At 44.8% G+C, this 12,477-nt stretch overlaps 1 protein-coding gene across 2 annotated transcripts; it reads right to left on the reverse strand.

The window, feature by feature from the left end:
* Positions 1-2,543: 2,543 nt before the first annotated feature.
* On the reverse strand, positions 2,544-9,247 carry LOC115187629 (pleckstrin homology domain-containing family A member 8-like). 2 transcript variants are annotated; one of them, XM_029746600.1, is made up of 8 exons: positions 9,164-9,247; positions 8,461-8,597; positions 7,592-7,931; positions 5,976-6,061; positions 5,157-5,215; positions 4,218-4,419; positions 4,004-4,065; positions 2,544-2,749 (listed from the first exon to the last, which is right to left on the reverse strand). In XM_029746600.1, exons 3-8 carry the CDS (start codon positions 7,912-7,914, stop codon positions 2,552-2,554), a joined length of 930 nt encoding a protein of 309 aa, XP_029602460.1. In that variant the 5' UTR covers positions 7,915-7,931; positions 8,461-8,597; positions 9,164-9,247; the 3' UTR covers positions 2,544-2,551. The 2 variants fall into 2 exon arrangements, with proteins under 2 accessions (XP_029602460.1, XP_029602459.1); XM_029746599.1 differs by lacking the exon at positions 9,164-9,247 and adding an exon at positions 8,925-8,947 and having other exon boundaries at positions 8,461-8,618.
* Between the last annotated feature and the right edge of the window lie 3,230 nt (positions 9,248-12,477).

Genomic DNA, 12,477 nt, shown 5'->3' on the forward strand with positions numbered 1-12,477 from the left:
TGTGAGATACAATAGCATAGCAAAAACATTAGCATTAACACTAGAAATGATTCACAACAAGAAATCAGCCTATTGCACATCGGTCAGATATTTCTGCTTTGTCCAAATGGCTCAGTGCATCTATAACAAGACTGAATTAATGTCCAGAATTAAAAACAAGGCCAAAGTTAGACTGCCTCTATGATAATCACGGTTGTATTATTCTTAACCCACACCATCAGTTAGGCCATCAGTCACAGAGAGGAAAGTCAGCTAATAGAAGACAATAACAATCTATCCATCATCGTGATTGTTAATACATTTTGAATCAAGGCCTTGCTATATATTCCACTTCAGTTGGCACCTCAGTCGAACCCTATACATTAAAACATGGACATTTCCATCCATCCATATAGAACCATATAGAACATGGTTTATTCCATAAGTTACTCATAAAGACTACATTTAAATGATTAAGATAACGAGGAAAATACTAGTTCATGTTAATGTCACTTGGTAAACAATACATTTGTAGATGAGACAATGTGAGAGAATGAGAATGGTTGTGGAGGGAGGGAGGGAGGAGGTGGGTTGTGGAGGGAGGGGAGGGGGAGGGAGGGAGGAGGTGGGTTGTGGAGGGAGGGAGGGAGGAGGTGGGTTGTGGAGGGAGGGAGGGAGGAGGTGGGTTGTGGAGGGATGGAGGGAGTGAGAGGTGGGTTGTGGAGGTGGTTGGAGGAGGAGGTGGTTGTGGAGGTGGGTTGTGGAGGGAGGAGGTGGGTTGTGGAGGGAGGGAGGGAGGAGGTGGGTTGTGGAGGGAGGGAGGGAGGGAGGAGGTGGGTTGTGGAGGGAGGGAGGGAGGGAGGAGGTGGGTTGTGGAGGGAGGGAGGGAGGGAGGAGGTGGGTTGTGGAGGGAGGGAGGGAGGGAGGAGGTGGGTTGTGGAGGTGGGTTGTGGAGGGAGGAGGTGGGTTGTGGAGGGAGGGAGGAGGTGGGTTGGTGGTACGTAGGTCATCCATGTAGATACTGTATATGGGTGTATGGAGTTCAGCAGGGATCAATACTAACACCGCTACATTATACTCTTCAGTGTTGTATGCAGTTCATTATATACAGCCTATGTAGGCTGTCAAATAATGCTGTCAATAATAACAATATCAGCCTCAATTTAAAGTAAAAGTCCATATTTGTGCATTCACACCAACCAATGGTGCAGCTGTTCATAATGGAAGTCACAGGAGGGAAAAGAGCCTGAGTCTAAAGTACTGTACACTACATCAAGTACAGTCAAAGTCACTATAACGGAGTGGAAAGTGTGCATCCGTCACCAGGAAATGTGCTCCATCAGAAGACCACCATCTGTACAACAGTGCACCCTTTGTAATTGGAAGTACTAAGCGTAAACCACTAGAAGGAAAACCTGAAAATGTCCTCCCTCCAAAACCTAGTCCCTCTACGGCCATTAGACCTTGCATTGTTCCAGAGTTAGGAATGTGAGACAATACCTCATCTTACACCGAGCATGCTCATACTCAATCACGCCCCTCTATCCTCCAGATGGCTCTGATTGGCTAATCTAGTGAGCATTCTACCAAGCCCACACCTCCAGGGTTTAAGTTTCTGCATCCTGAAGAGGGTTCTCCTCTCCCTCCTCCTCCGTCAGTGTATCCCAGATGGTCTGAGTCTGAGGGCTCTCTTCTTCCTCTGGTAGCGCTCCTCTCAGGCCACCAGTTGGGAACTCGTCTCCTCCTCCCAGGCCACCAGTTGGGATCTCGTCTCCTCCTCTCAGGCCACCAGTTGGGATTTCGTCTCCTCCTCTCAGGCCACCAGTTGGGATCTCGTTCCTCCTCCTCCCAGGCCACCAGTTGGGATCTCGTCTCCTCCTCCAGGCCACCAGTTGGGATCTCGTCTCCTCCTCCCAGGCCACCAGTTGGGATCTCGTCTCCTCCTCCCAGCCACCAGTTGGGATCTCGTCTCCTCCTCCCAGGGCCACCAGTTGGGATCCTCGTCTCCTCCTCTCAGGCCAACAGTTTGGATCTCGTCTCCTCCTCCCAGGCCACCATTGGGATCTCGTCTCCTCCTCCCAGGCCACCAGTTGGGATCTCGTCTCCTCCTCCCAGGCCACCAGTTGGATCTCGTCTCCTCCTCCCAGGCCACCAGTTGGGATCTCGTCTCCTCCTCCCAGACCACCAGTTGGGATCTCGTCTCCTCCTCTCAGACCACCAGTTGGGATCTCGTCTCCTCCTCCCAGACCACCAGTTGGGATCTCGTCTCCTCCTCTCAGGCCACCAGTTGGGATCTCGTCTCCTCCTCCCAGGCCACCAGTTGGGATCTCGTCTCCTCCTCCCAGGCCACCAGTTGGGATCTCGTCTCCTCCTCCCAGGCCACCAGTTGGGATCTCGTCTCCTCCTCCCAGGCCACCAGTTGGGATCTCGTCTCCTCCTCCCAGGCCACCAGTTGGGATCTCGTCTCCTCCTCTCAGGCCACCAGTTGGGATCTCGTCTCCTCCTCTCAGGCCACCAGTTGGGATCTCGTCTCCTCCTCTCAGGCCACCAGTTGGGATCTCGTCTCCTCCTCTCAGACCACCTCATCTGACTCCAGGTTGTATTCTTCATACAGGGCATCCAGGATGGCCAGTTGTTTCTCCATGGCAGGCAGGTAGACCCCCAGGTCCCGGTGCATGCCTGTGTTGAATCCTTCTTTCAGTTCATCCCCCTCTCTGGACACCAGAGCCGCCGCAAAGCTGCTGTATGATGGCGCTGCTCGGAGAGCCAGCTGGGAACGGAGAGATAAAGTGTCAATAAGTCTCACACACGAACACACCAAGGTTACTATAGGTTTGTACTTACACTACTGTTCAAAAGTTTGGGGTCACTTAGAAATGTCCTTGTTTTGAAAGAAAAGCACTTTGTTGTCCATTAAAATAACGTTGTTAATGTTGTACATGACTATTGTAGCTGGAAACGGCTGATTTTTAATGGATTATCTTCATAGGCGTACAGAGGCCCATTGTCAGCAACCATCACTCCTGTGTTCCAATGGCACGTTGTGTTAGCTAATTGATCATTAGAAAACCCTTTTGCAATTTTGTTAGCACAGCTGAAAACTGTTGTTCTGATTAAAGAAGCAATAAACTGGCCTTCTTTAGACTAGTTGAGTATCTGGAGCGTCAGCATTTGTGGGTTCAATTACAGGCTCAAAATGGCCAGAAACAAAACTTTCTGAAACTCGTCAGTCTATTCTTCTTCTGAGATTATCTTGGCAAGGGAGAAATGCTCACTATCAGGGATGTAAACAAATTTGTGCACAAAATTTCAAAGAAATAAGCTTTTGTGCCTATTAAATTTCTGGAATCTTATTTCAGCTCATGAAACATGGGACCAACACTTTACATGTTGCATTTATATTTTGTTCAGTAATTACCATTACTTCAGTTTGTGTGATATAGGGGTTAGATACATTATAAAGAAAACCTTTTTTATAAACAATGGCAACACTGCCATGTTGATCTGAGCCTTGCTGTTAAAGAACTACATTTGTGTCCGACTTTTGGCTGTCGCAAATGCACCTCCCCCCCGACTCCACTCCTTGACTTCCATCTACAGTCGGTTGTTTTAGACTTACCACTCAAACGCGCCCAATATCTGCAGTGCTGCTCCTCCTCTTGCTGAGTCTTCCTTTAAATTATAAAGTCTATTTCAATGTGATCCACCAGATTCAGAAGCTTGAAAACCCCATTGGAAAAAAATCCTTAAACTCCAATTTTGCCTCACAAAAAATTAACATAATTCATGTTTTTATTTTAGTTTGTTTTGGATTCAAATATAACAGGTTAACTATTTTATTTCCGTTTACTAAATAGTTTTTTTTCCCTTCATTAGTTTGTTTCAGTTGACTATAATAGCCTTAGTGTGCGCACGAACAGACACGCCCGCCAAAGTGGGCATGATCTTATGGTGGGATACTTTTTCCAACTATAAACTGCTTCTCTAAAAAGAGCTTGAAGACTGATTATCAAGTATTACTCACAGCAAATACACCTCGCACAACCCATCCATGATACTGCCGCAGACTCCGTCCATAAGCATTACCTGAATGGATGAAGGAGGGGAGTGTGTAAGGAATACAGAGGACATTATGTAATACACTATATGAGATCAAACCAAAAGAGGACTATCACCTAACCATTAACCGTGTGTGTGTGTGTGTGTGTGTGTACCACAGTGTTGCTATGCTAACTCACCCAGCGCTCCGGGGATATCCCTTTCCCCAGAGTTGACCAGGGACAGGAACTCCTTGAGGAACTTGAGTCCTCGTTTGAGCCACAGCAGGGCCTCGGTGGCTGAGTTGCGGACGCGGGCCACGTCGGTCTGCACCTCGTGGAGCACTATGGTCTGCAGTGTGGGGAAGCTGCCCGGGTCCGACGACAGCTTCTGGTGGATCTTCTACAGACAGCCACACAGAGAGACAGAAGGACTTGTCATCATAAAGACAATGTCTGCCGACCAAATGGCACCCTATTCCCTTTATAGTGCACTATGTGCACCCTGGTCAAAAGTAGCACTACATAGGGAATAGGGGGCCGTTTGGTACGCAGCCCCAGCAGTTCTTCTAGGTTTCTAAATCTGGTTGGTCGTGTCGTGTTGCCACTTAACAGGTTTACTTGTTCCATGACAACACTGGAAACCATAGCTTGTTATTTCTTGGTGGCGGTAGAGTAAAATACTTCTGGTAAAGCTCTGCTAGTGAAATGTTCCAGTGGTTTATACACACAGCACTGCCTAATGACAATATATCACTGTTAGAACAGTCTGTGTTTAGAGTGTATTCTGCCCAACTGAAGAGCTCCCAGGGCAGGTTAAGGACCCTATTCCCTCTGTAGTGCACTACTTCTGTACTGCGCTACCGTACATAGGGAATAGGGTGCCATTTGGGACAGAACCGGTGGGTGTAAAAGTCCATTTGTTCCCATTGTAACTTCATGGAGGGAGGAGAGTCCCTCTTGTGGTCATTTAGAGAACTGTTGATACCAGACAGAGGCTTATACAACATCCACACCCAGAATGTTATGCTGATTTGAACAGCTTTTAAAAAAAAGGTAGGCTTTAGTAAACTTAATCTAACTTTAATTTCCTGTAATGTAAAAATCTAACATTGAAGACAAGACAGTCTTTCCTCTTACCTTGATGTTGCCTGTAAAATCCATTTTTACTGGACCAAATACTGTGGATCCTAGTTTGTCTGAGGAGAGAGAGTCCAATGTCACTTCAATGCTGGAATTTTTTTTTCACTATTTTTGGCCTTGTGGGGCGGTTTCACGGACACATTAAGCTAGTCCTGGACAAAAAAACAGTTTGACAGAGAATCTCCATTAAATGCTTTTGTGTCAAGAATGTGTGTTAATCTGTGTCCGGGAACCCGGACGGTGTTTTATTCCCCAGGAACCATTACAAATGAATGTAGACTTCAATAGAAGAGTAAATTGACAAAACTACTACGTATAACATGGAAGAGATCGTAAGCCTGGAAGATCCAGAGCAATGTGTGTAACATACAATACATACCAGTAGCTGTCTATAGTTTATCACAGTGACATGCATTACGGTGGGTCGGATCACACGAACAGTGGACAGAGGGGTGTTGTATGACTTCAAGATGGATTACACTCCAGACTCACACACACACACACACACACACACACACACACACACCCTCCCAGGAAACCCATCCACTTGATTAGTAAGTAAGAGAAAGAAATGTCTCCAGTCAACCAGAGAACACATCCAATAGGATGATCAATTAGATGCAGACGAGGAGAGAACAGTATGAACGTGTGAGAGGAGAGGAGACTGAAGGAAGGAAACATGATGGATAGAGCATGCACCACCACCAGGTGGAAAAGATTATTTACAACATGTTTCAGAAAAGATGGTATGATTGAAAAAAAAGGGAAAAAAAGATGGAGGAAGAGACAGACAGATGAGTGAAGTGACCGTCCTACCTAATACAGGCACTATTGCATAGCATGAGTCCAAAAAGGCTTGTGTAGGGATACCACTGTCACCGTCCAGTCTTATATCACTAAATCTAAAGAGAAGTCAGAGAGATTCAAACAAGGGGAGATATTAGTGAGGTCCAGCATCGACAACCTTTATTTCATTCAATCAAACCAAAACAGAAAAGAAACAGATACAACCAAAGCCAAAAATAGCCTCCACACAAGACCATGCTGTCAGGCTATTGGGTGATTTAATACTTGTTTTGAGTTCTTGTCTCTAACTTAGATACACCTGTATAATAAATAGTTTCTAATGTACCAAAAGCATATCTTCTATGTTCCCCAACCTCTATGGCGTTGTTCTAAGGTTTCATTTTCACTAGTTCTGTGTTCGATGTTTACTGCACTTAAACACGTTAACACTGCTTACATTGTCTCTCCCCGTCATTGGAATACTGTAATATCATAAGTGAACATCACGGTTATGATCATTCATATCACATTTATGATCATTCAATTCAAGGTTATGATCATTGAAATCCTATCTTATGCTGAATACCACTGGTAAAAAGGGCTTCAAATGTCATCAAAATGAAAAGAAAGAGTGAAATAAATGATTACCAAAAAAACAACAACCCCAAAATCAGATGAGGGCATCTCTGTAATAGTCATGTGATCAACAGAGAACACACCAGTGTAAAACTTGTTATATGTTCAAATGGGTTTAAAAGTCATAAAACTTGCTCTGTTTTAACCTAGTCAGTCATTAACAGCAACAGAGTTGGCAAGAGCACAAAGATCTGGGACCAGGCTAGTTCTCCCTTTCTGTTTTCGCAGGCATGGAAAAATGACCTTTGCCCTTTCATACCCAAAGCATTAGCATTGGACCTAAACAGTATATATCAGAGTAGCACAATTCGCAGCATAATCTGAACACACTAAATGCATTAATCTCAATAATAAATACCTCCTTGTGTAATCACATCATTACAGTACCTAGAATAATTATAGGAAATATGGGGATTAATTGATTAGTGTATGTGTTGTCCTTGTTCTATCTAGTTACTGCTTGTGAAAATATTAGCATTGACCGCAGGTAGTAAAAACACCTACACTCTGGGGTGAAGTTTTCCGAGTTACAGGTCTAGGATCAGCTTCTCCTACCCCAATCCTACAATGCAACAAGTGAAATCTAGGCAAGCCTAAATATCTTATGTGACTTTTCCTTCTTTTTTCCCCTGTACCAGGCTAATTGTGCATATTTAACCATAAAATACGCTTAATACAAGTAATTTCTCTTATTTCAAGATTAGTTAGCAAAATATTTTACCTTAATACATGATGTCTATGTGTCAATATGAAGGAAGTTTGGAGGGAGTTGTGAGCCAATGCTAACTAGCTTAGCGCAAAGAAAATGTCATCTGCATCAGCTAGCATGCTAGCAGATACCTAAGACTTCCAGTCTTTGAGCTAACGCTACACTGCCAAAATCCCGAACTATCCCTTTAACCATTAGTGGGGGAAATGCAAAACTGACCACAGATCAGAATTCTAGGGTCCACTTCACCCTACACCGTAAGGTCTACAGTATGTGTCCCTCCTGCAGTGTGTCCCCATACCTGTGACTCATCGTACTGAAGAATGTGTCCACCTGCTCTGTCTCCTCCTCCTCCTCTTCTCTCTCTTCTTCCTGTGGCTGGGCAGGCTGCTCCTCCTCCAGCTTGGCTTCCTCTTGGTCAGTGACAGCTTCCTGTTGGTTCTGGGTCACTTCTTGTTTCTCTTCTTCTTGGGCGTTGTTCATTTCCTGCTCCACCTCTTTGAATTCCTCCTCCTCTTCCTGTTGTGCTGGTTGGTCGGTGTGTTCTGGGTCAGGGTTTGTGTGGGTGGTTTGGGTAGTGGCCTCCTCTTCCACTGCAGACTCCTCAGGGCCCTGGTGGTCCATGCCGGCTGGGCTATTTTCTGTATGGCACAGAGACACACACACAACATGTTTACAAATGTTCTGTTCCAGTTGGCATGTATGAGCCATAGCAACTGGCATGTGAAACCCATTCAAGCAGAAATTGTCAATGCCATTTCAAGGAAAACTCTAAACCACTACCTTAAAAGTATCTAGGTGTGCCATATTGTGAAAGAAGCACTTTCTGAGTTCCACATTTATCATGTGCCAGTGATACATCTAGCTTCGTACATTGGGGTCCATTATTTTAATCAACGGCAAGATAAATATAATAAAGCTGCTGGGCATCCATCATCGTCTCCCATCTAGAAGACATTACATTACCAACTTCAGCTGGTCCTCTTTCTACAGAACTCTAGAAGACATTACATTACCAACTTCAGCTGGTCCTCTTTCTACAGAACTCCTGTATGGTGAGCAGTAAAAGGTCTCATGCTTTAGAGGTGATTCTGGTTTACATACAGGGTGTGTGTGTGTGTGTGTATATACACGTACATTTGAAAGGGCAAGTGTATTTAAATGAGAGACCTGTTGGGGGTGTTTGGGTGGTTCTCTCAGGGAGAGTGTCTGGTCCGTCTAGTTGGTCTGGTCCCTCTGCTCCAGAGTCAAGGCTCTGGTTGTCATGTGTTACAGATCCTCCTGAGATTTCTTTTAACTCCCTGTGTCTGGAGAACAAGACAATAAACCCCACATCCCGGAGAACAAGACAATAACCCCCCACATCCCGGAAAACAAGACAATAACCCCCCACATCCCAAGAAAAAAAAAAAAAAAAAAAAACGAGAAAACAAGACAATAACCCCCCCACATCCCGGAAAAAAGAAAAAGAAGAAAACAAGACAAACCCCCCCACATCCCGGAAAACAAGACAATACCCCCCACATCCCGGAAAACAAGACAATACCCCCCACATCCCAGAGAACAACAATAACCCCCCACATCCCGGAGAACAAGACAATAACCCCCCACATCCCGGAGAACAAGACAATAACCCCCACATCCCGGAGAACAAGACAATAACCCCCCACATCCCGGAGAACAAGACAATAACCCCCACATCCCGGCCACAGAGTTATGGATACATATCTAATGCTGTAGTTTCATGCAGTCAGTGGACATGTAACAATTCATGGAAGATGGAGATAAGGGAGTGCTGGTGTAGTGTGGTGTAGGTGAGAACGTGAGCAACAAGTTAGCTTCAAACAAAACTTCTGAAAAGAGAGCCACCTACTTTTCCTGATTTGATTGATTGACAGGTTTGACCTGTGGAACCAAAAAAATAGCACATTAGCCAAAGACAGAGCAGTATGAAGACAAAACGTTGGCTAGCTAAGCTCATGTGTATAATCACAGTCGTCTCGCACCAAACTGAGCATGTGCAGGCCGTCAAATCAAAATGTAGAACCAGGAACAGATATAGCCCCTGGTTCACTCCAGACCTGACTGCCCTTGACCAGCACAAAAACCTCCTGTGGCGGACTGCACTAGCATCTGTGTATATTAGTCCCCGCGATATGCAACTTTTCAGGAAAGTTAGGAACCAATATACACAGGCAGTTAGGAAAGAAAAGGCTAGCCTTTTCAAACAGAAATTTGCATCCTGTAGCACAAACTCAAAAAAGTTCTGGGACACTGTAAAGTCCATGGAGAATAAGAGCACCTCCTCTCAGCTGCCCACTAAACTGAGGCTAGGAAACACTCACCACCGATAAATCCACGATAATTGAGAATTTCAATAAGCATTTTTCTACGGCTGGCCATGCTTTCCACCTGGCTACCCCTACCCCAGTCAACAGCCCTGCACCCCCCACAGCAACTTGCCCAAACCTCCCCCATTTCTCCTTCACCCAAATCCAGATAGCTGATGTTCTGAAAGAGCTGCAAAATCTGGACCCCTACAAATCAGCCGGGCTAGACAATCTGGACCCTCTCTTTCTAAAATGATCTGCCGAAATTGTTGAAACCCCTATTAGTAGCCTGTTCAACCTCTCTTTCGTATGTCTGAGATCCCCAAAGATCCCCGTCTTCAAAGGGGGAGACACTCTTGACCCAAACTGCTACAGACCTATATCTATCCTACCCTGCCTTTCTAAAGGTCTTCGAAAGCCAAGTTAACAAACAGATCACCGACCATTTCAAATCCCACCGTACCTTCTACGCTATGCAATCTGGTTTCAGAGCTGGTCATGGGTGCACCTCAGCCACGTTCAAGGTCCTAAACGACATAACCGCCATCGATAAGAAACAATACTGTGCAGCCATATTCATCGACCTGGCCAAGGCTTTCGACTCTGTCAATCACCACATTCTTATCAGCAGACTCAACAGCCTTGGTTTCTGAAATGACTGCCTCGCCTGGTTCACCAACTACTTCGCAGACAGAGTTCAGTGTGTCAAATCGGAGGGCCTGTTGTCTGGACCTCTGTCAGTCTCTATGGGGGGTGCCACAGGGTTCAATCCTCGGGCCGACTCTTTTCTCTGTATACATCAATGACGTAGCTCTTGCTGCTGGTGATTCTCTGATCCACCTCTATGCAGACGACACCATTCTGTATACTTCTGGCCCTTCTTTGGACACTGTTAACTAACCTCCAGACAAGCTTCAATGCCATACAACTCTCCTTCCGTGGCCTCCAACTGCTCTTAAATGCAAGTAAAACTAAATGCATACTCTTCAACCGATCGCTGCCCACACCTGCTCGCCCGCCCAGCATCACTACTATGGACGGTTCTGACTTAGAATATGTGGACAACTACAAATACCTAGGTGTCTGATTAGACTGTAAACTCTCCTTCCAGACTCACATTAAGCATCTCCAATCCAAAATTAAATCTAGAATCAGCTTCCCATTTCGCAACAAAGCATCCTTCACTCATGCTGACAAACATACCCTCGTAAAACAGACTATCCTACCGATCCTTGATTTCGGCGATGTCATTTACAAAATAGCCTCCAACACTCTACTCAGCAAATTGGATGCAGTGTATCACAGTGCCATCCGTTTTGTCACCAAAGCCCCATATACTACCACTGCAACCTGTATGCTCTCGTTGGCTGGCCCTCGCTTCATATTCGTCGTCAAACCCACTGGCTCCAGGTCATCTATAAGTCTTTGCTAGGTAAAGCCCCACCTTATCTCAGCTCACTGGTCACCATAGCAGCACCCACCCGTGGCACGCGCTCCAGAAGGTATATTTCACTGATCACCCCCAAAGTCAATTACGCCTTCGGCCGCTTTTCCTTCCAGTTCTCTGCTGCCGATGACTGGAACGAACTGCAAAAATCACTGAAGCTGGAGACTCATATCTCCCTCACTAACTTTAAGCACCAGCTGTCAGAGCAGCCCACAGATCACTGCACATAGCCTATCTGTAAATAGCCCATCCAACTACCTCATCCCCATACTGTTTTCTATTTTATTTGTTTTTGCACCTTTGCACCCCAGTATCTCTACTTGTACACTCATCTTCTGCACATCTATCACTCCAGTGTTTAATTGCTATATTGTAATTATTTCGCCACTACGGCCTATTTATTGCCTTACCTCCGTTATCCTACCTCATTTGCACACTGTATATAGACTTTTCTACTGTATTATTGACTGTATGTTTGTTTATTCCATGTGGAACTCTGTGTTGTTGTTTGTGTTTCACTGCTTTGTTTTATCTTGGCCAGGTCGCAGTTGTAAATGAGAACTTGTTCTCAACTAGCCTACCTGGTTAAATAAAGGTGAAATACATTTTTAAAAAAAGGTATTCCTTCGATAATAAGTTGTTTTTGACGAAAATGAAACATCCTTTTGTCACAAGGTTGGAGTAATAACATGTTAAACTACTTAAGATATTGGCTCCAATCTAGGTTGAGCCTTTAGATTTCGAGAAAATTAACAACTAAAGAATCATTTTTCACTTCTCTCAGACTTATAAAACACCAAATCCCAGCCTGGTCTGTTTCGAAAGCGTTCTCGGAAGTCTCACAATGTTGCACCTCTGGGTTTAGAAACTCTTATGTCAATATGGATCTTACGGTCATTTTAGAATCAAACCTAGAATTGCCCTTATACCCATAGAATGACATAAAACAGAACCCTCAAATGGACATTGCATCGTAGCAACATAACTAAACATCTGCCGTCTGTCAGGATTTAAACTCTCCACACAGATAGAACAATGAAACAGATATTTCACCACATGTATAAATGTGAAGCATCCACTTGGCGTTTCCACTCACTACCAAATATGGTGGTGAGAGGAAGCCCAGTGGCCAGCAGTGGGTGAAGATGGAACGAGATGGATTTTGGCCGACATTCTGCTAATTTTCTCATCAATTAAACATTTGATCTCAATACAGTTGTTACCAAAACATGTTACAAACAGAGTGGACTAAGTTTTGCAGACTTTACAGTTTGCCAAAGTTTTAAAATTGTTGTTACTTAGGAGTGCAAATTTAAATTAAGTTGTTGCACATGCTCACTTCAGTGTAGGCGTTCCCTACTACAAATATGCAAAGGAATGCTAGAACGCGCCAATAGGATCTCGCTAGTT

Source organism: Salmo trutta, unplaced genomic scaffold (assembly GCF_901001165.1).
Source record: "Salmo trutta unplaced genomic scaffold, fSalTru1.1, whole genome shotgun sequence".
Taxonomy (NCBI): Eukaryota; Metazoa; Chordata; class Actinopteri; order Salmoniformes; family Salmonidae; genus Salmo; species Salmo trutta.